Below are 20,065 nucleotides of genomic sequence, written 5' to 3'. Positions count from 1 at the left end.
TTCATTAAAGGAACTCAGAATGGAGTGCACAGTGAGGAAGTGAGGTTGCCGCCTCCTGTTTTGGTAAAAGGGACAGAAAGAAAAAGGTAAGATGTGTCTTAATAACTGATGTTGTTTCCTAGCTATGTCTGAATAAACATGGCTAACAGTCAATAAATCCATGGTCTGTTAAACTGAAAGTAATATATGGACAAATGCAAAATATAATTTTATTTACCTGATTTTTTTTTCACATATACTTTCAGTATAAACCATAGTGAGGCCTTCGCAAGTACTTCTCATTTTCGAAAAACGAATCCAAACTTACTGGGCTTTTTATTAACAACAATGGGAATTTCCCTGAGTAAGCAAATGGTCCCAATCAAACCACTATCCTTAAATCCTCTTTAACACCTCTTATCTGTGTGTTCTCTGAAGGCAGAACTTTCCAGCAATGACAGTTACACTTAAAATTACTTAAGAATATAGATCTTATTAATACTTTAATAAAAATGTTTAAATGCATATCTTGACAGTTTTGTCCACTTTTCCTCTGGGGCCTGCAAAGCGATATCCTGTTTGGGATCTCACTTCCTCTGACGTTAAGTAAAAGCCGAGAAGGCACGTGGTACTAGGCTCCGTCCGTGTTCCTCTCTGCTCATATGCTAGGTGTGGTCGCCCGTATGACGTTCTGCTTTCAAAGTGGCTGCTCCCCCGCCTCCGTGGGGCTGGGCTTGCGGTGGGTGAACATCTCAGAGATCCTGGGCTAGCTCTTCAGCAGGGAGCTGCTGACTTAATTTGCTGTGGAAAAAGAAAAGAAAGCCATGTTCTTGCGGCCACACTGGAATTGCATGCCATGAATGTCTTTATTTTATGGGCAGTGCACCTCAGTTTAAAAGCAGAGCAAGCAGTGCCCACATGCGGGCATTCCCTGGTAGGCTGGCAGTGCTGACTAGCTAGAGACCAGCGGCACAACGGCCTCCTGTTAGTGGATTTGCTAGTGCATTTCAAGGATGCAGGGTGAGAAGAACCCTCAGGCACGGTTCTTAGCACAGCTTGTAAGTAGTGAAGCTGCCGCGGGAACGCAGTGCCAGCGGGCATTCGGTTGCGCCCTCCTTGCAGGAAGCTCGGCCGTTGGTAGAGCTGAAAGGCTTTGCAGATGTCCCTGCCCAAGGGCTGTACTTCTTTATAGGTGGTCCCCCAATGTCCAGGGAGCCAAAACCGTTACTAGGAAATTGGTTTCCCCATACTATCGCCAAGGGCTATTTTGTTCAGAACCCCAAGTTTAAGTGAAGAGGAATCATCTGTCCACACAATGGACGTGGATACACTCTTGTTTTTAGTTTTGAAAACCGATTCCCTTCGATGTTTGTGCAGCAGCTGTTTAAACTTGTCCTGGAAGAAGCTGGTTGTGAGTGTGTAGAGGATGGGGTTCAAGGCACTGCTGACCGGCAGGAAGAAAACCACCACCCAGGAAGTGACTGGGCCTGGAGAAGGAAGCAGAGCGTGGAAAGCAGAAGTCGGCATTTTAAAGAGACACAAAGTGCGCGCCACCTTGTGTAGTCAGGGGTATTTTCCAGAAGGCTCCCCAGTTCCTTTAAGTTTTCTCTCACCTTGTTGAATATTTATGGGAGCTATGAATTCAAGGTCCTGCCATTTGACATCTCTGAATGTCAGTAGCCACTTCATGGGTGTTGTGAGGCCAACAGAGAGGAAGTGTGTGAATGCATTTCACAAACTTTAATTTTTTATGTAGTGGTATTTTTGTTTTTATTGCCTTTCCTATAAAAAATAAGAAAATGAGGGAATCATTCTTAAGCAGTGGAACAGTGTTCAGGAAACTGCCGAGCCAGGTCAGATCTGACCTTGAGCTTAACTGCAGCCCTGAAGGCCTTCTTGCACCCCTCATATTCCAGAGGGTCTGGGCAGACAGGACTCTGACAGTTTGAAGAGCAGAAAGGAAGACATCTCCAAACTCAAGGAAGTCCTTTTGTGTAGAGCCTCACAAATGCTAAAAGAATATTAAGGGAAAGATGCCACAAAATGTTCTTTGTGAGGATAAAATCTGGGATGATGCTATACCTTCCGAATACATCCTTTGCTTGGTTAGGAGGAAGTGGATTTCCCTGTTACGTGCAATAAGACGCCTCTTAGCTATGTCACTGTGGGCAAAGTGTCTCAGCTCCCGAGACCTCCCCTGCCTTCTGTGTGAAAGGGGGTCCCCTTCACTTACTGGATGCACGTCAGGGGCCTGGGCCAGTGTCAGCTCTGCTGACATCCCTCTTCAGCATCAGTGCCTGAGGCTGATTCTCCACTCCCACCCCCAGTAGGAGGCCTCCTCTCCCTTTTCAAAGAGCTCCAGACAGAAGCTGGATGGTGAGACCAGAGGTACTATGCCTCTCACTCTTGTCGTCCCCCCCATAATTTTCTTACCCTACAAACCCCGTGACTTGTTCCTCTTTGTCCTCTTCCTTCCTTCCAACCTTTCTGGTTTTCTCCTTTTTTTTGATTCTTCTCTGACTATTCACCTGACCTGTCCCCTGTCTCCTTTCCCTATGTCTACCCCCCTTTCTTCCCAACCAATCTTCTCTTTATTGTCCCTATTTATTTATTTTTAACTGGAATAAATAGGGAAGAAAAAGATCTATATTTGGTATATCTTAGACTTATTAAAGTTTCATATTACTATATTATTTAACTTTAATTTTAAAAAAGGAGAAACTAGGCACAGTTCATGACTGAAAAAAAAACAGGGTAAGTTGCTTTTTGCCTGTTGGGTCCTCCAAGGAGCTGGCTCCGTAAAGAGACTTCCCACTCAGTGTCAGGGGGACACTCTCAGGACTCCCCTGAGATGGCAGGGTTAATGCTGGCTTATCTTTTTGGGCTGACCACACTGCTGTCAGTGACATGAAATCTCCACCAGAGTTCTTGGTGGGGACCAGGATGGGCTTAGGACAGTGGGTGCATTTCTGGCAACACTGTGGGAAGCCAGGCAAAGAAGAAGGGGCTCAGCCAGATGTGATGAAGATTTCTAGGTGCACTGAGGTGTTCAAAACAAACCTCAAAGTACGCACTATAAACGTAGTGAACAACAGTGTGGTCCGATAATGTTTTCGCAAGACATTTTTTCTGATTCCAGTTCCCCACCATGATCTGAAATGTCTTAGTCTCCCTGAGGATGATGACTGCTCTTGCTGCCATCAGATACCCTTGATCACCTGTCATCTCCTGATTCTAAATCAGAGAATGTTTTGGGCTGAGTAGCGTTCCCCCAAGTTCATAGTTGAAATCCTACCCTCCCAGCACCTCAGAGTGTGATTATATTTGGAGGCTGGGCCTTCAAAATTTTAAGTTGAGTCCATTAGGAAGGGCCTCACTCCAATCTGATGGGTGTCCTTATAAGAATGGAAGTCTTGGATACACACAGAGACACTATGAGTATGTGCACCAGAGGGGGGACCCCATGAGGACCCCGTGAGAAGGCAGCTACACTGAGGAGAAGCCAAGGAGAGAGGCCCCCACAGGAATCTGCCGACTCCTTATCCTGGTGCGAGAAATGCATTTCTGCCATGTAAGCCTACGGTGTTTGTTATGGCAGCCCCAGCAGACGAGCACAGGGAGAAAAACCTTTACAGAGTTAACAGATTCAAAGAACATTAAAACTGAAAGGCATCTCAGAGACCATCTGGGAACAGCCTGGATGAGATGAGGTGAGGTCCTAAGTTCCCTCAGTGGCAAGGTCAGGACAGGAACGCAGGACTCCTGCCTCCCCCCGGTCCTTCCTCCCACCACACGGGCTGCCTCCTCCACAGCCAGTTCTGGGGTGGAGAAGGGCACCGAAAGGTGTAGAAAGAGGAGCCAGGGAGGATGGCACCCCACTACCCCCGTCTACCACTCTCGGACCAGCTCAGCATCTTTACCTGAAAAAGCATATATTCAATAACATTATGTGGAAAGACAAACCAGACATGGTCCCTCCTCTCCCGAAGCTTATAGTCTGAAGGGGGCAATGAATACACTTAGGAAGCGCTACTGATCTGAGGCAGTTCAAATGAAGCTAGTAAGTAAAATGCGAACAGGATACAGCTGACATTTAAGCAACAGGACTGAATGGGAGAGGGGTGGAGAGAGGTCCGGAAGGGGGAGTATTTGGGGTGAACCTTGAGGAGTGAGAAGGGGTGTTTAGGAGGCTGTTTACTGGTTGAAAGTACCGTCCAGATGGAGGCAACAGCTTCAGCAAGGGCAGGACATCAAGAAAAGGCAGATTGAAAAAGGCCAATCATTCTGACGGGCCTGGATCATAGACTATACGAGGGTGGGGTGGGAGGTGAGAAATATTTTAGTGCCAATCCCAGCATTTGGACTTCACTGCATGAGGAATGGAGGCCAAAGGACGTCTTGGCCCTGTTGAGTTTGCAGTGTAGGCTGCAGAAGCTGAGGTGTCCGGGAAGCTGCAGTAGACTGGGGGCTGTCCACGAGGTTCCGCATCTGCGACAGGGACACTTAATTAGCTCTGCTCTTCAGGGATCAGGGACCTCGCACGCGTTCTCACGGCCTCTGCTCCCGCCACCCAGCAAGGGCTTTGGGGTAGCTGACCCTGATCAACCTGCTGCATCTCCACTTCTACATCGTCCGTGGCTCTAGGGCCTTCTCTGCCTTGTTATGAGACTGAGCTGACAGGTTAAGGGGATGCTGTGTGTCATTTTGCAGTGAGGCGTTTGACAAGGCCTCCCATGACATTGTGTACAAGCCAGAGGGGCATAAATTGTCACAGCTGTTACTTGTAAGTTCACCATTCTTTTATAAGGGATTCCGACATGTCAACTGCATGCTTGATGCTGGGGTAGCGAGATAAATAAGACAGAATTTCTGCTCTGGTTGAACTCTCCAAGGATATTTGCAATAGCCTGAAACAATGAGTTGAAGATGATCTCAAAATCTGGTTCACAGGAAGGCAGCCAAGAGCTCTGGGTGGCCCCTAGATGGCTATGACTTCTAGTTCCCAGAAAAGGGGACCTGATAAATTTCTAACTAGTGTGAGGGTTTGCAAACATCTAGCACTCCACAGAGTGGAGCCCAGTGTGACATCCACAGGGCTAGGGAAAGACACAGACTGGTGGTTCCTACCCAGAGGTGTATGTGTGCCTCATTGTCACCTAGGCAGGTTTTCCACAACACCCATGTGTAGCCCTTTGTCCCTGGAGGTTAAACTAAGAAGCTCAGGTAGAACCTGCGCATGTTTATTTTGATATTTTACATGTACTGTTGGTCAAGAACCACTATATGTCTCAGGTAGGAGCAAGACTCTAAGAGTTAGTTTTTTTCTAGCTCCTGTTTTTTGTTATTCTTGTCTGAATTGCACCCCTACCCAGTTGGTATCTTAGAATACTGATTATAAAGCATTGAGGGAAATAACTGTTTGTACTGAAGTTGTACGTATTTATGGAGCATTTACTATGGGTAAGTCATTGTATTTTGACCTTGCCAAACAAAGAGCATAAGAAGGCACAATGTGCTGGGGAATAACCGAAGGGACTGACCTGGTATTTCCACCCGGAAGAGGGAAAGAACTTTAATGACAAATACCGGAATCCAGCAGATGGCATCTGAGAACACTATAAAAAAGAAGCGATTTGCAACGGCCACCTCTCTTCCAATGTGATTCTTCACTTCCGAAGTTTGCAAGGCAGTTTTTTGAATGGAACAGAACATGATAGTATAGGAAAAGACGATAATGAGAAAAGCCAGCAAGTTCACACCTGTTGGGAAAAGTTCACACCTTTTAACATCTCAGGTGTATAAGTCAACAGGAAAAACACTGTATTACTTAGGTGTTCAATACGGTGCCTCTTATGCTGTATTTCCAAGGAGCATTCTTTTGTAGAAGCCCAGTGGTAATCAGCTTAAACCCTAAATCCAAGGCTCTGTGCTGGGAAAAGCAAAAGGAATTGAGCTTGCCGGATCAAAAAGACACCCCAAATACAAAAACCTTTTACAAAGAATTATATAGACCTCTGAGATTCAGAGCCAGGTATATCATGAGGTAAATTTTAACTTTTTTGAAACAGGAAAACGCTATTTTTGTTTTTAGCTCTCTGCAAATTCAAACCTTAAGGGATTACTGTAATCATATATATATATATATATATATATATATATATATATAATAAATATGACCCCATTCCTTTATCTTACAAATATGAATAAGATGATCTTGGAATATCAAGAAGATAATAGCCCAGAAACAGTATTTCTGTTTTTTGGTCTTAAATAAAAGTACTACATAAAACAAAAATACATTATTGTTTTTCTTCAGATTGCTTACTGTAACTTAAACTATCAGAACCTGTTAGACATGTTTTAGAAAAAAAGACAAGAAAAAAAACCTTTTAAATTTAACTATATGACTTCTTCAGGGTCAAATATGTTCAGAAGTCTCTCACTTAACATCACTATCCTATTATGCTGACCTCTTAGTCTCTTTGTTATATTCCTACTATAATAAAAAAATCCCAGGAGGGGTCATATAATTCTTCATTGTGAGCATAGAACTGGCACATACTTTCAAAGTTGTTTTAAAAAAATGTTCATCTGAATCTAGACTCTGTGGAAGACCAGCACAATTTAAGGGAAAATTCTATAGATTCACAGTGGTCTGTTGTTTTTATCCAAAACCTTCATATTCCACAGACTCTCATAGTAAAGTCACACTATAGAAGTTTATAAAATTGGTGTATCTTAGGCCTCTTGTCAGGAAGTTTTAATTAATAAATAAAAATAACTGTTAACGAGAACCCTCTGGGACAAATTGTGAAAACAGACTTACAGAAAGGCTCAAAAGTGTGTTCTGAAAACCCCACGGGAATGTAGGAACAGCCGAGGAGCCTGGGGGTGGGGCGTATGGAAACTGTACTGTCCTCACAGTTTTTCTCTACATCTAATTCTATTCTCAAACAAATAATTTAAAACTGTGTTTTCTTATGTTCTTCAAGCAGAAAAAAGGGCTCCAGGAGTCATCCTCCAGGTGAGCCGTGGGTATAGAGATGAGGATGTGTGTGCACGGGGGTGCATGGGCGCGTGCGTGCACGTGTGTGTGCACGTGTGTGTTTGCGTGCTGTAGCTCTTTGTCTGGAGCATATCACCTCTTAGCCTCCTCCCTGCCCCTGAGATCCAGCTGCATCCAGCTTCCTTCGCCATTCATCTGGGCCTGCTCCTTGGCTTTGGGCTTTGAGATCCAGTGCCTTTTCCTGGAAAGGATGTCACCTGGCTAGTGCCTCCTCACCCTTCAGGCTTCACTTGGGATTCATTTCTCTTGGGAAGCCTGTCGGGCCCTGCAATCTGGGGCTCCTAGGACGTCCTGCTGTCCTCCTTCGTGGCTTTGTCAGCCTGTGACGGAAGGATGTTGACTTGTCTTCATCCTCCTTTCCGGCTGTAGGTCTGTGAGGGCCTATCTGTTGTATGTCCAGTCCTCGAGGGAGTGCCTGGCCTATAGTAAGTGCTCATTAAATCCTTGTTGAATCAGTGAATGTAAAGGAGCGTGCGTGTGTGTCTGTGAATGTCTGTCTGGCGTGCACCAATGCTGGGACCAGCTTACCATATCCTGGTGAAACATATCTCTGAAACATAACTACAAAACGGGGTGGTATGTGAAGAGTATTATCAAATTGGCACCAAAAAAGTATATTTTTCAGAGAAGGAGGGGAAGGAATCACCGGAGAAGAGATGGGAACAGTGGTTAGGACCATTCTGTGATTAGTTTAAACTTGATCTTGCAGTAGCAGGGAGTCATGGAAGGTCTCTGAGCAGAGGCACCCAGTCTTTTTGGCACCCAGGTGGTGAGCAGATAAAGAGAAAGAAGGCCCCCAGAGGCCAAAAGACCAATAAGAGCTCATGTAATAATTCCAGGCTGAGATAGTCAGGTTTTTAAGGAAGGTAATAGCAGTAGGTAGAGACTGGAAGAAATAGAAGACAGGCATATTTTGATGTAAAATATTTGACGAAAAAGAAAGGGTTATAAAGCGTATTGACCACTTAGCTGAGGGGAATTGAAATGCTAAGAAACAGAGGACATGAGAATGGTCTTAACTTGAAGCAGGAGAGATATCTGTTGGAAAATCAGAAATGTGGTTTTTTTTTAACATTAAATGCTTGATCTTCTCATTTATCTGTTATGGAGAAGGTGGGGGCTTCTTTTCTAAATAATTAGGAGAAATTAAGAACCTTGGACACCCTTACATTGCTGATTTCAGAACTACACTCACCAAGATAATAAACCTTGGTATTTCATATAGATAATCCCCTGCTAATGAGTTTCCAGAATTTTATTATATTTTTTATCTAATTCATTCTAGGTTTTAAAACAAAATATGAGTTCAAATAACTTGGTAGGGTTATAGGACAAGGCGCTAAAATAGAATTCCTTCAGCTCATAGTCACTACGTGAAAAGCAAAGAGTCTCAGAGATAATGCAAGATCAACCAGAGATCCAGACAGTGTTTTTGTTTCCCCTACTGAATCTATATAATAGCAAGTTTAATAAACATTTCCATACATATGCAGCAAGAACTTTTCTTTAAGAGCACACACAGTCTTGGGTATATTCACTTACTTCCTGAGATGGACAAACACGCCTTTGCTGAACTTGATGGCATTTCTACCGCAGTTACATTTGCCCAGGAAATGAAAAAATGTAATTTACCTAGGAAAATGCCCAGAGAATATCCTTTGCTTCCGACATCTTCTGTTTGGTCATAATAAAGGGGGAAACAGGCTCCATTTTTTCCATAAAAGTTTCCAAAATAATCCTCATTCCAAAAGGGAATCACCGCTATTAAAAACCCCACGATCCAGATGCCCAAGAGGATGACCGAGGTCTGCCGTTTTCCAGGACGAAGGTTACTGTAGGGAAAGACAACGGCCAGGAACTTCTCCAGAGTCAAGTAGGTGAGCAAGAGCACGGAGACTTCGGTGGACAGCACGGCCAGGAACCCCATGAGGCGGCACTGCAAGCTCTCCACCCACAGCAGCGCGTACTTCTGATACTGCCCGCGGTATTTCAGATCGGAAAAGCCAATGAAGAACAGATAGACGCCCATCAGGCAGTCCGCACCTGTTGGGGGACCAGTACAGAGTGTGTGGGTGCTCCGCATCTCTGGTGCTCCCACCTAGATCTACATCTTTCATCCTGTATTAAATAGACGTACATAAACACCTACAACACTACCTGGAAAGCAACGGACTTCAAAAGCTGTAATGTTTTTAAAGTACCACCTCGGATCTTTGTTTGATCATTTAAAAGAACAGTGGTGGTGGCGGGGTTGTATTTTGTGAGGGGAGTTAGTTTTTAAAGGAGAGCTTGCAGTGCCGCCTCATGGGGTTCCTGGCCGTGCTGTCCACCGAAGTCTCCGTGCTCTTGCTCACCTACTTGACTCTGGAGAATTAAATACGTATTACACAGTTAATCAAGGGAAACATTTTCTGGGCTTGAGGAGCATGGTGTTATTATAATCGAAGGTTAAACAAAGCTTAGTTTTATGACCCACGACCTGTCCTCTACATCTATCCTTGACTCTTCGGTTCCTCGTGACCCCATTTCTAAGACATAACTGCCAGGGGTGCGTGCTCGATCACCGCAAACCTATGCAATCTAGAACAGAGCAGATCAAAAGGGAACAGTGCCTACATACTTAGAAAAATGAATGGCCCGGCATATGTAATTCATATTAAATGCCATTGCTGAAGGCTAATATATGTCTAGTCACAGCTCACAGAAGATAGAAAACATACTTACAGCGAAGGATTTTGATGGACATAGCGTGAGTCGTATTTTCGGCTTTAATGATAGATCTCATGCCAATGACAAAAAGATTTCCGAGGCAGGTTATGCAAGCTATAACCCAGACAAATATTCTGAGGATATTGTTGGCAAAGAGGTCCTCAAATGAAGAAATGCCATCAGTCAAGGGCATACATATTCGGACATGGGGAGCATAGGAGCAGTATCGAAAGTTTTTAAAATAACTAAAGTCAAAGGGAAAAAAAAGAGTCACTTTACATGCAATGACACAATGAGCAGCTGCAATCCCAGGACTTCACTAGGTCTGTTTGTGTTTGTTTAGTAGTGATAATGTAACTGTAGAGCTCTTTATTCAATATTACTCTACCCTGGGTAATGTTCTCATTTTAAAGATGAAGAACCGAAAAGACAAATGAATTCTGTGTCTTGTCGGAGGTGAGTCAGGGGAGGACATGAGATTGGAAGTGTCTGGGATCCTGTTTTTTCCCCCACATCATATTGGACTCTTCTCTAGGGTTTTATAAAAAGGAGATTGCCGTTGCTAAATTGATCTTTACCAACAGTCAGGCGCTTGTGTTCGGGGTGTAAGGGACCCAGAGTAACTCATTAGGAGCATTCCTGCATTGCACTTAGTTTTAAATAAACTCACTTAGCCGGGCCTCCTTTTCCCTGACATGGGCAGGAAGGGAGGGTCTCTGCCACTAGGAAAATTCAGTCTCATGGAGCTGGGAGGAGAAGCAGCGGCCTTAAACCCAGATTTCTGATCAGGGCCTGGAAGGACTTAAAATAATGTCTAGAGGAAAAGGCAGGTTTACGTGTGATCACTGTATTTATGACCTAGGTGTGCGCAATCTCGAGGTGTCTGAACTGGGGAGGTCGTTTGGTTTATTGATAGTCCCCAAATATCTGTGTTTAGGATTTTCTCCCATAAGACTCATTCTATGAATTTGTTTTCGCCATGTTTTCAAGTTCATTTCTCTCCGCCTTTTTTTCTGTCATCTCCCCATTCAGTTTCTGGACCAGCAAGTTAGACAAAGCTTTATCTGGCCCCGGCAGGACTGGGCCCTGATGCCTCACTGCCTCCCTTCCTCACTCTCTCCACCCAGACACGCTGACCGTCTAATTCCAAGCAGGCCAGGCTCATCCCCTGCCCAGGGCAGCTCTTGGGCTGCTCCTTCTGCCTGGAAGGTTTTTCCCCCAGATATGGGCAGGGCTGCCTCCTCCCTCCCTCCAGGTCTGCTCGAATGTCATGTCTCTCTGACACCCCTTCATCTTGCTTTACTTTTCCTCACAGAATTTATGAACTTTTTGAGCACTGACTTCTTCACTCTGAATGGCAGCTCCGTGGGGCAGCCACTCGTGTCTCCTGTTCAGCCCCGTGTTCTCAGACCCAGCAGAGAGCCTGACCCCTGGGAAGTCCTTAGTACTCAGCAAATACTTAGGTGGACAAAGGAATGATGGGTAATTTGGTTCTGGGCATGTCAGGTAGAGAACCAGGAGACAATCCCTGACCTTAAGTAACTTCCTGTCTAGAGTCCTGATATCATTTGTGCAATTAAATGCATTTGATGTGTAATTCTCTTGCTTTCCTCTTCCCTGGAGCCTCCTGGTTCTTTCAGGGTTCCACTGTGTCCACTATGTTCAGAGAGAGCCAGCCAGCATGTCTCAGAGACACAACCTCTCCTCCCACTCTGGCTATGGCGCTGGTTGGCAGGTGTAACCAACTGACACATTTTCTGCCAATTGTTGGTTCTTCTTGTCCTCAGCCTCAAGTTCACATGTTAAAGCAGTAGCTTCTCCATCAAATTCTGAAGAGGTTGCATTTCTCTATTTTAAAACGACCTCACATTCTGAGTGCAACAAGGACATGACACCTTCATTAACTATTTATCTGCTGGTGCCACAGAAAGAGACATGGTGAAAACCATGTAGTGTATATCAAATGCTTGTCTTGTAGCAATCCACCTGCTGCACAGATATAAACAAAATTTTCTCCCAAAAGAGCACCTTCACACCAACCATTTCATCCACTGGCTGCACCCAACTTGTAATCTTAGATCAGAATCCTCCCTATTGCTGTGGATAACAAGGGTTAAGTTTTGAGATTATGAACACATAGATTACACAGTTGATAAAGAAATGATCATGTCGAGAGGAGGGGCAGAAGATGGCGGCGTGAGTAGAGCAGCGGAAATCTCCTCCCAAAACAACATATATCTATGAAAATATAACAAAGACAACCCTTCCTAGAATAAAGACCAGAGGACACAGGACAATATCCAGACCACTTCCGCACCTGAGAGAACCCAGCGCCTCGCGAAGGGGGTAAGATACAAACCCCGGCCCCGCGGGAGCCGAGCGCCCCTCCCCCCCAGCTCCCGGAGGGAGAAGAGCAGGCAGAGCGGGAGGGAGACGGAGCCCAGGGCTGCCGAGCACCCAGCCCCAGCCATCCGGGCCAGAGTGCAGGGCGCTCGATACTAGGAAAACAGGGCAGCAAGAACAGTGAGCAGGCACTGGAGGCTGGGCGACAGAGGGCATAAGAAAAGCGCGCGACCAGTTTTTTTTGCTTTTTTGCTGTTTTGTTTTGGCGAGCGCATTTTGGAAGTCTTAAAGGGATAGGGACCCCAATACTAGGGAAACAGGGCAGAAAGACCGGTGAGCAGAGGCCTGAGGCTGGCACCGCAGAATAAAGAAAAACTAACGACCACCTTTTTTTTTTTTTTTTTTTTTTAATTAAAAACTTTTTTTTTTTAATTAAAAAATTTTTTTTTTTTTTTTTTTTGGTGGGCGTTGTTTTGTTTTGGCGGGTGCTTTTTGGACGTCTTAAAGGGGCAGGGCGGGTCACTTAATCCAGAGGAAGGGAATCCGGGATCTCTGGGCACCCTAACCCCTGGGCTGCAGGGAGCAGGGAGGCCCCTTACGGAGATAAATAGCCTCCCAGCAGCTCCTGCTCCAACGCGACTCCACCATTTTGGAGTAGCTGCCCGAGCCAGGCCACGCCCACAGCAACAGCGGAGATTAACTCCATAGCAGCCGGGCAGGAAGCAGAAGCCCTGTCTGCGCGCAGCTGCGCAGCACAAGCCACTAGAGGCCGCTGTTCTCCCAGGAGAGGAGGGCCACAAACCAACAAGAAAGGAAGTCCTTCCAGCCGTCACTCGTCCCAGCTCTGCAAACTATTCCTATCACCATGAAAAGGCAAAGCTACAGGCAGACAAAGATCACAGAGACAACAAGAGAGAAGGAGACAGACCTAACCAGTCTCCCTGAAAAAGAATTCAAAATAAGAATCATAAACATGCTGACAGAGATGCAGAGAAATACGCAAGAGAAATGGGATGAAGTCCGGAAGGAGATCACAGATGCCAGAAAGGAGATCGCAGAAATGAAACAAACTCTGGAAGGGTTTATAAGCAGAATGGATAGAATGCAAGAGGCCATTGATGGAATTGAAATCAGAGAACAAGAACGCATAGAAGCTGACATAGAGAGAGACAAAAGGATCTCCAGGAATAAAACAATATTAAGAGAACTGTGTGACCAATCAAAAAGGAACAATATCCGTATTATAGAGGTCCCAGAAGAAGAAGAGAGAGGAAAAGAGATGGAAAGTATCTTAGAAGAAATAATTGCTGAAAACTTCCCCACACTGGGGGAGGAAGTAATCGAACAGACCACGGAAATACACAGAACCCCCAACAGAAAGGATCCAAGAAGGGCAACACCAAGACACATAATAATTAAAATGGCAAAGATCAAGGACAAGGAAAGAGTGTTAAAGGCAGCTAGAGAGAAAAAGGTCACCTATAAAGGGAAACCCATCAGGCTAACGTCAGATTTCTCAACAGAAACCCTACAGGCCAGAAGAGAATGGCATGATATATTTAATACAATGAAACAGAAGGGCCTTGAACCAAGGATACTGTATCCAGCACGACTATCATTCAAATATGATGGGGGGATTAAACAATTCCCAGACAAACAAAAGCTGAGGGAATTTGCTATCCACAAACCATCTCTACAGAACATCTTACAGGGAATGCTCTAGATGGGAGCACTCCTAGAAAGAGCACAGCACAAAACACCCAACATATGAAGAATCGAGGAGGAGGAACAAGAAGGGAGAGAAGAAAAGAATCTCCAGACAGTGTATATAACAGCTCAATAAGCGAGCTAAGTTAGGCAGTAAGATACTAAAGAGGCTAACCTTGAACCTTTGGTAACCACGAATTTAAAGCCTGCAATGGCAATAAGTACATATCTTTCAATAGTCACCCTAAATGTTAATGGGTTGAATGCACCAGTCAAAAGACACAGAGTAACAGAATGGATAAAAAAGCAAGACCCATCTATATGCTGCTTACAAGAAACTCACCTCAAACCCAAAGACATTTACAAACTAAAAGTCAAGGGATGGAAAAACATATTTCAAGCAAACAACAGTGAGAAGAAAGCAGGGGTTGCAGTACTAATATCAGACAAAATAGACTTCAAAACAAAGAAAGTAACAAGAGATAAAGAAGGACACTACATAATGATAAAGGGATCAGTCAAACAAGAGGATATAACCATTCTAAATATATATGCACCCAACACAGGAGCACCAGAATATGTGAAACAAATACTAACAGAACTAAAGGGGGATATAGACTGCAATGCATTCATTCTAGGAGACTTCAACACACCACTCACCCCAAAGGAGAGATCCACTGGGCAGAAAATAACTAAGGACACGGAAGCACTGAACAACACAGTAGAGCAGATGGACCTAATAGACATCTATAGAACTCTACATCCAAAAGCAGCGGGATATACATTCTTCTCAAGTGCACATGGAACATTCTCCAGAATAGACCACATACTAGGCCACAAAAAGAGCCTCAGAAAATTCCAAAAGATTGAAATCCTACCAACCAACTTTTCAGACCACAAAGGCATAAAACTAGAAATAAACTGTACAAATAAAGCAAAGAGGCTCACAAACACATGGAGGCTTAACAACACGCTCCTAAATAATCAATGGATCAATGACCAAATCAAAATGGAGATCCAGCAATATATGGAAACAAATGACAACACCACCACTAAGCCCCAACTTCTGTGGGACACAGCAAAAGCAGTCTTAAGAGGAAAGTATATAGCAATCCAAGCATATTTAAAAAAGGAAGAGCAATCCCAAATGAATGGTCTAATGTCACAATTATCAAAATTGGAAAAAGAAGAACAGATGAGGCCTAAGGTCAGCAGAAGGAGGGACATAATAAAGATCAGAGAAGAAATAAATAAAATTGAGAAGAATAAAACAATAGCAAAAATCAATGAAACCAAGAGCTGGTTCTTCGAGAAAATAAACAAAATAGATAAGCCTCTAGCCAGACTTATTAAGAAGAAAAGAGAGTCAACACAAATCAACAGTATCAGAAACGAGAAAGGAAAAATCACGACGGACCCCACGGAAATGCAAAGAATTATTGGAGAATACTATGAAAACCTATATGCTAACAAGCTGGGAAACCTAGGAGAAATGGACAACTTCCTAGAAAAATATAACCTTCCAAGATTGACCCAGGAAGAAACAGAAAATCTAAACAGACCAATTACCAGCAACGAAATTGAAGCGGTAATAAAAAAACTACCAAAGAACAAAACCCCCGGGCCAGATGGATTTACCTCGGAATTTTATCAGACATACAGGGAAGACATAATACCCATTCTCCTTAAAGTTTTCCAAAAAATAGAGGAGGAGGGGATACTCCCAAACTCATTCTATGAAGCTAACATCACCCTAATACCAAAACCAGGGAAAGACCCCACCAAAAAAGAAAACTACAGACCAATATCCCTGATGAACGTAGATGCAAAAATACTCAACAAAATATTAGCAAACCGAATTCAAAAATACACCAAAAGGATCATACACCATGACCAAGTGGGATTCATCCCAGGGATGCAAGGATGGTACAACATTCGAAAGTCCATCAACATCATCCACCACATCAACAAAAAGAAAGACAAAAAACACATGATCATCTCCATAGATGCTGAAAAAGCATTTGACAAAGTTCAACATCCATTCGTTAAAAATTCTCAGCAAAATGGGAATAGAGGGCAAGTACCTCAACATAATAAAGGCCATCTATGATAAACCCACAGCCAACATTATATTGAACAGCGAGAAGCTGAAAGCATTTCCTCTGAGATCGGGAACTAGACAGGGATGCCCACTCTCTCCACTGTTATTTAACATAGTACTGGAGGTCCTAGCCACGGCAATCAGACAAAATAAAGAAATACAAGGAATCCAGATTGGTAAAGAAGAAGTTAAACTGTCACTATTTGCAGATGACATGATACTGTACATAAAAAACCCTAAAGACTCCACCCCAGAACTACTAGAACTGATATCGGAATACAGCAAAGTTGCAGGATACAAAATCAACACACAGAAATCTGTGGCTTTCCTATATACTAACAATGAACCAACAGAAAGAGAAATCAGGAAAACAACTCCATTCACAATTGCATCAAAAAAAATAAAATACCTAGGAATAAACCTAACCAAAGAAGTGAAAGACTTATACTCTGAAAACTACAAGTCACTCTTAAGAGAAATTAAAGGGGACACTAACAGATGGAAACTCATCCCATGCTCGTGGCTAGGAAGAATTAATATCGTTAAAATGGCCATCCTGCCCAAAGCAATATACAGATTTGATGCAATCCCTATGAAACTACCAGCAAAATTCTTCAATGAACTGGAACAAATAATTCAAAAATTCATATGGAAACACCAAAGACCCCGAATAGCCAAAGCAATCCTGAGAAAGAAGAATAAAGTAGGGGGGATCTCACTCCCCAACTTCAAGCTCTACTATAAAGCCATAGTAATCAAGACAATTTGGTACTGGCACAAGAGCAGAGCCACAGACCAATGGAACAGACTAGAGAATCCAGACATTAACCCAGACATATATGGTCAATTAATATTTGATAAAGGAGCCATGGACATACAATGGCGAAATGACAGCCTCTTCAACAGGTGGTGCTGGCAAAACTGGACAGCTACATGTAGGAGAATGAAACTGGACCATTGTCTAACCCCATATACAAAAGTAAACTCAAAATGGATCAAAGACCTGAATGTAAGCCATGAAACCATTAAACTCTTGGAAGAAAACATAGGCAAAATCCTGATAGACATAAACATGAGTGACCTCTTCTTGAACATATCTCCCCGTGCAAGGAAAACAACAGCAAAAATGAGTAAGTGGGACTATATTAAGCTGAAAAGCTTCTGTACAGCAAAAGACACCATCAATAGAACAAGAAGGATCCCTACAGTATGGGAGAATATATTTGAAAATGACACATCCGATAAAGGCTTGACGTCCAGAATATATAAGGAGCTCACACGCCTCAACAAGCAAAAAACAAATAACCCAATTAAAAAATGGGCAGAGGAACTGAACAGACAGTTCTCCAAAAAAGAAATACAGATGGCAAACAGACACATGAAAAGATGCTCCACATCGCTAATTATCAGAGAAATGCAAATTAAAACTACAATGAGGTATCACCTCACACCAGTAAGGATGGCTGCCATCCAAAAGACAAACAACAACAAATGTTGGCGAGGCTGTGGAGAAAGGGGTACCCTCCTACACTGCTGGTGGGAATGTAAACTAGTTCAATCATTGTGGAAAGCATTATGGAGGTATATCAAGATGCTCAAAACAGACTTACCATTTGACCCAGGAATTGCACTCCTAGGAATTTACCCTAAGAACGCATCAATCAAGTTTGAGAAAGACAGATGCACCCCTATGTTTATTGCAGCACTATTTACAATAGCCAAGAATTGGAAGCAACCTAAATGTCCATCAATAGATGAATGGATAAAGAAGATGTGGTACATATACACAATGGAATACTACTCAGCCATAAGAAAAGGGCAAATCCAATCATTTGCAGAAACATGGATGGAGCTGGAGGGTATTATGCTCAGTGAAACAAGCCAAGCAGAAAAGAGAAATACCAAATGATTTCACTTATCTGTGGAATATAAGAACAAAGGAAAAACTGAAGGAACAAAACAGCAGCAGAATCACAGAACTCAAGAATGGACTAACAGGTACCAAAGGGAAAGGGTCTGGGGATGATGGGTGGGTAGGGAGGGATAAGGGGGGGAGAAGTAGGGGGCTATTAAGATTAACATACATGGGGGGGTAGGAGAAAAGGGAGGGCTGTACAACACAGAGAAGGCAAGTAGTGATTCTACAACATTTTGCTATGCTGATGGACAGTGACTGTAAAGGGGTTTATAGGGGAGACCTGGTATAGGGGAGAGCCTAGTAAACATAATATTCGTCATGTAAGTGTAGATTAGTGATACCAAAAACAAAGCAAAAAAAAAAAAAAAGGGCAGTTCCTGTGTGGTAACCTCCAACGAGTTCTACACAAGGGTATAAAAGGGCATATAAAAGTGTAGGCAAAAGGTCTGTTTGTGTTTATACAGAGGATCAAAGCCTAATTGGGCTACCCCGAAAATGAACTAAGATACGATATGAAAAAGAACTTCCAACATCTGCACTCTCGGGAAGACTCATGACAGAAGATGATCATCAAAAAACCCCAACAAAGATCCACGCACTGCTACAGCTGTAGATGCACTCATCCCACCAGTTCCTGGACCTGCCATGGGAATGAGGAAGGAGATATCTAAGCTGGCCTGTGCATACAGTAAAACAACAAATTTGACTGGATCTATACTGCTGGAACTCAACCAAGAATTTGGAGAAGTGCAAATTGTAGCGCTCCAAAGTCTTACAACTACAGACTATTTACTGTTAAAAGAATATATGGCATGTGAACAGTCCCCAGGAATGGGTTGTTTTAATTTGTCTGATTTCTCTCAGACTGTTCAAGTTCAGTTGGAGAATATCCACCATATCATAGATAAGTTTTCACAAATGCCTAAGGTGCCTTAATGGTTTTCTTGGTTTCACTGGAGATGGCTGGTAATTACAGGTATGCTTTGTTTATGTAACTACACTCCTATTATGTTAATGTGTGCGCACAATTTAAGTAGTAGCTTAAAACCTATACATGCTGAAGTTACTCTACAAGAAGATATGTCAAAGAAATAATCAATCTTCCCATGTTTTCTTCCGCCTGCTACTTCTATAGCTTTTCTTCTTCCTTCCTAATTACAACCCTTAAATAGAATTCGTGCCTCATATCAAATTTACCGAGTATCATAACTCCTCCAAGTGGTAAAGATACCTCAAGACAAATGCTGGGCATAGAAGCCACAGGGCATAAATATGCAAAGAAGTAAAAAGCTAACCTTTTCAAACAATAAGGCTTCCCTCTCACTTACCAACTTCACATTTCCCTGTATGGCCCCGGAAGATGACTGGTTAGCCAGAGACGGGTAAGATTCCTCAAGGGAGGAACAACCTAAGACAGGCACAGTCGCAGGGGGGCCATCAGGTGAGAAATTGGGGATCAACAGAGGTGAGGCTTAGAACCTCACCCCCCCTGTTCTGAGAGAAATCTTCTGCATACGTGGATGTTTTATTGTCCTGGTCTAGCTTGGATTAACACATAGTCTACAGGCACACACCTGATCATCTACATTTGGTCTCTTACAGCACTAAACTATGTTTTCTACCATTATCTTGTATCTACCTACCACTTCAGCATTTTATTAAAAATAATAATAATAAAGAGAGAAATGTGGTATCCACATATAAATCAAGTATAAAAACCAAATGAGTATTCATATTTGAACTGACTGTTTATAGTTTATAATGCATGAGCAAAACCGAAAGTTTCTGTGATGACTGCCCTTGTACTGTTCACTATGTAACTTATTCATTATGTAAGAATTTGTTCTACATGTAAGAACTTGTTTGTTATGCCTCAGAAGATTGGAGACTGACAAAAATTAGGCTTGGGGTGGATTAATGATTGTGCATTGAGCATTGACTCCCCTATACAGAATTTTATTGTCGTTAACAACCATTTGATCAATAAATATGAGAGATGCCCTCACAAAAAAAAAAAAAAAAAAGGACAGACTTCCAATGGTAAAATAAATTAGTAACCGGGATGTAATGTATAGCATAAGGAATATAGTCAAGATATTGTAACAGCTTGGTAGGGTGATAGCTGGAACCTAGAATTATGTATATAAATGTTCTACCACTGTGTTGTACACTTGAAACTAATGTAATGTAATACTGTGCGTCAACTACCCTTCAATAAAAAATAATTATTTAAAAAAAAAAA

At 42.9% G+C, this 20,065-nt stretch overlaps 1 protein-coding gene across 1 annotated transcript in view; it reads right to left on the bottom strand.

The window, feature by feature from the left end:
* Window positions 1-230: 230 nt before the first annotated feature.
* Window positions 231-20,065, bottom strand: part of LOC118928253 (relaxin receptor 2) — a 77,105-nt gene continuing 57,270 nt past the window's right edge. Inside the window, 4 exon segments of the mRNA XM_057491718.1 lie at window positions 231-1,466; window positions 5,520-5,738; window positions 8,678-9,088; window positions 9,770-9,999. Of these exon segments, the coding sequence (XP_057347701.1) occupies window positions 1,207-1,466; window positions 5,520-5,738; window positions 8,678-9,088; window positions 9,770-9,999 (1,120 nt within the window). The 3' untranslated portion in view covers window positions 231-1,206.

Source organism: Manis pentadactyla, chromosome 2 (genome assembly GCF_030020395.1).
Source record: "Manis pentadactyla isolate mManPen7 chromosome 2, mManPen7.hap1, whole genome shotgun sequence".
Classification (NCBI taxonomy): Eukaryota; Metazoa; Chordata; class Mammalia; order Pholidota; family Manidae; genus Manis; species Manis pentadactyla.
Note: the sequence above shows the minus strand (reverse complement) of the source record. Positions and strands in the feature narration are given on the sequence as shown.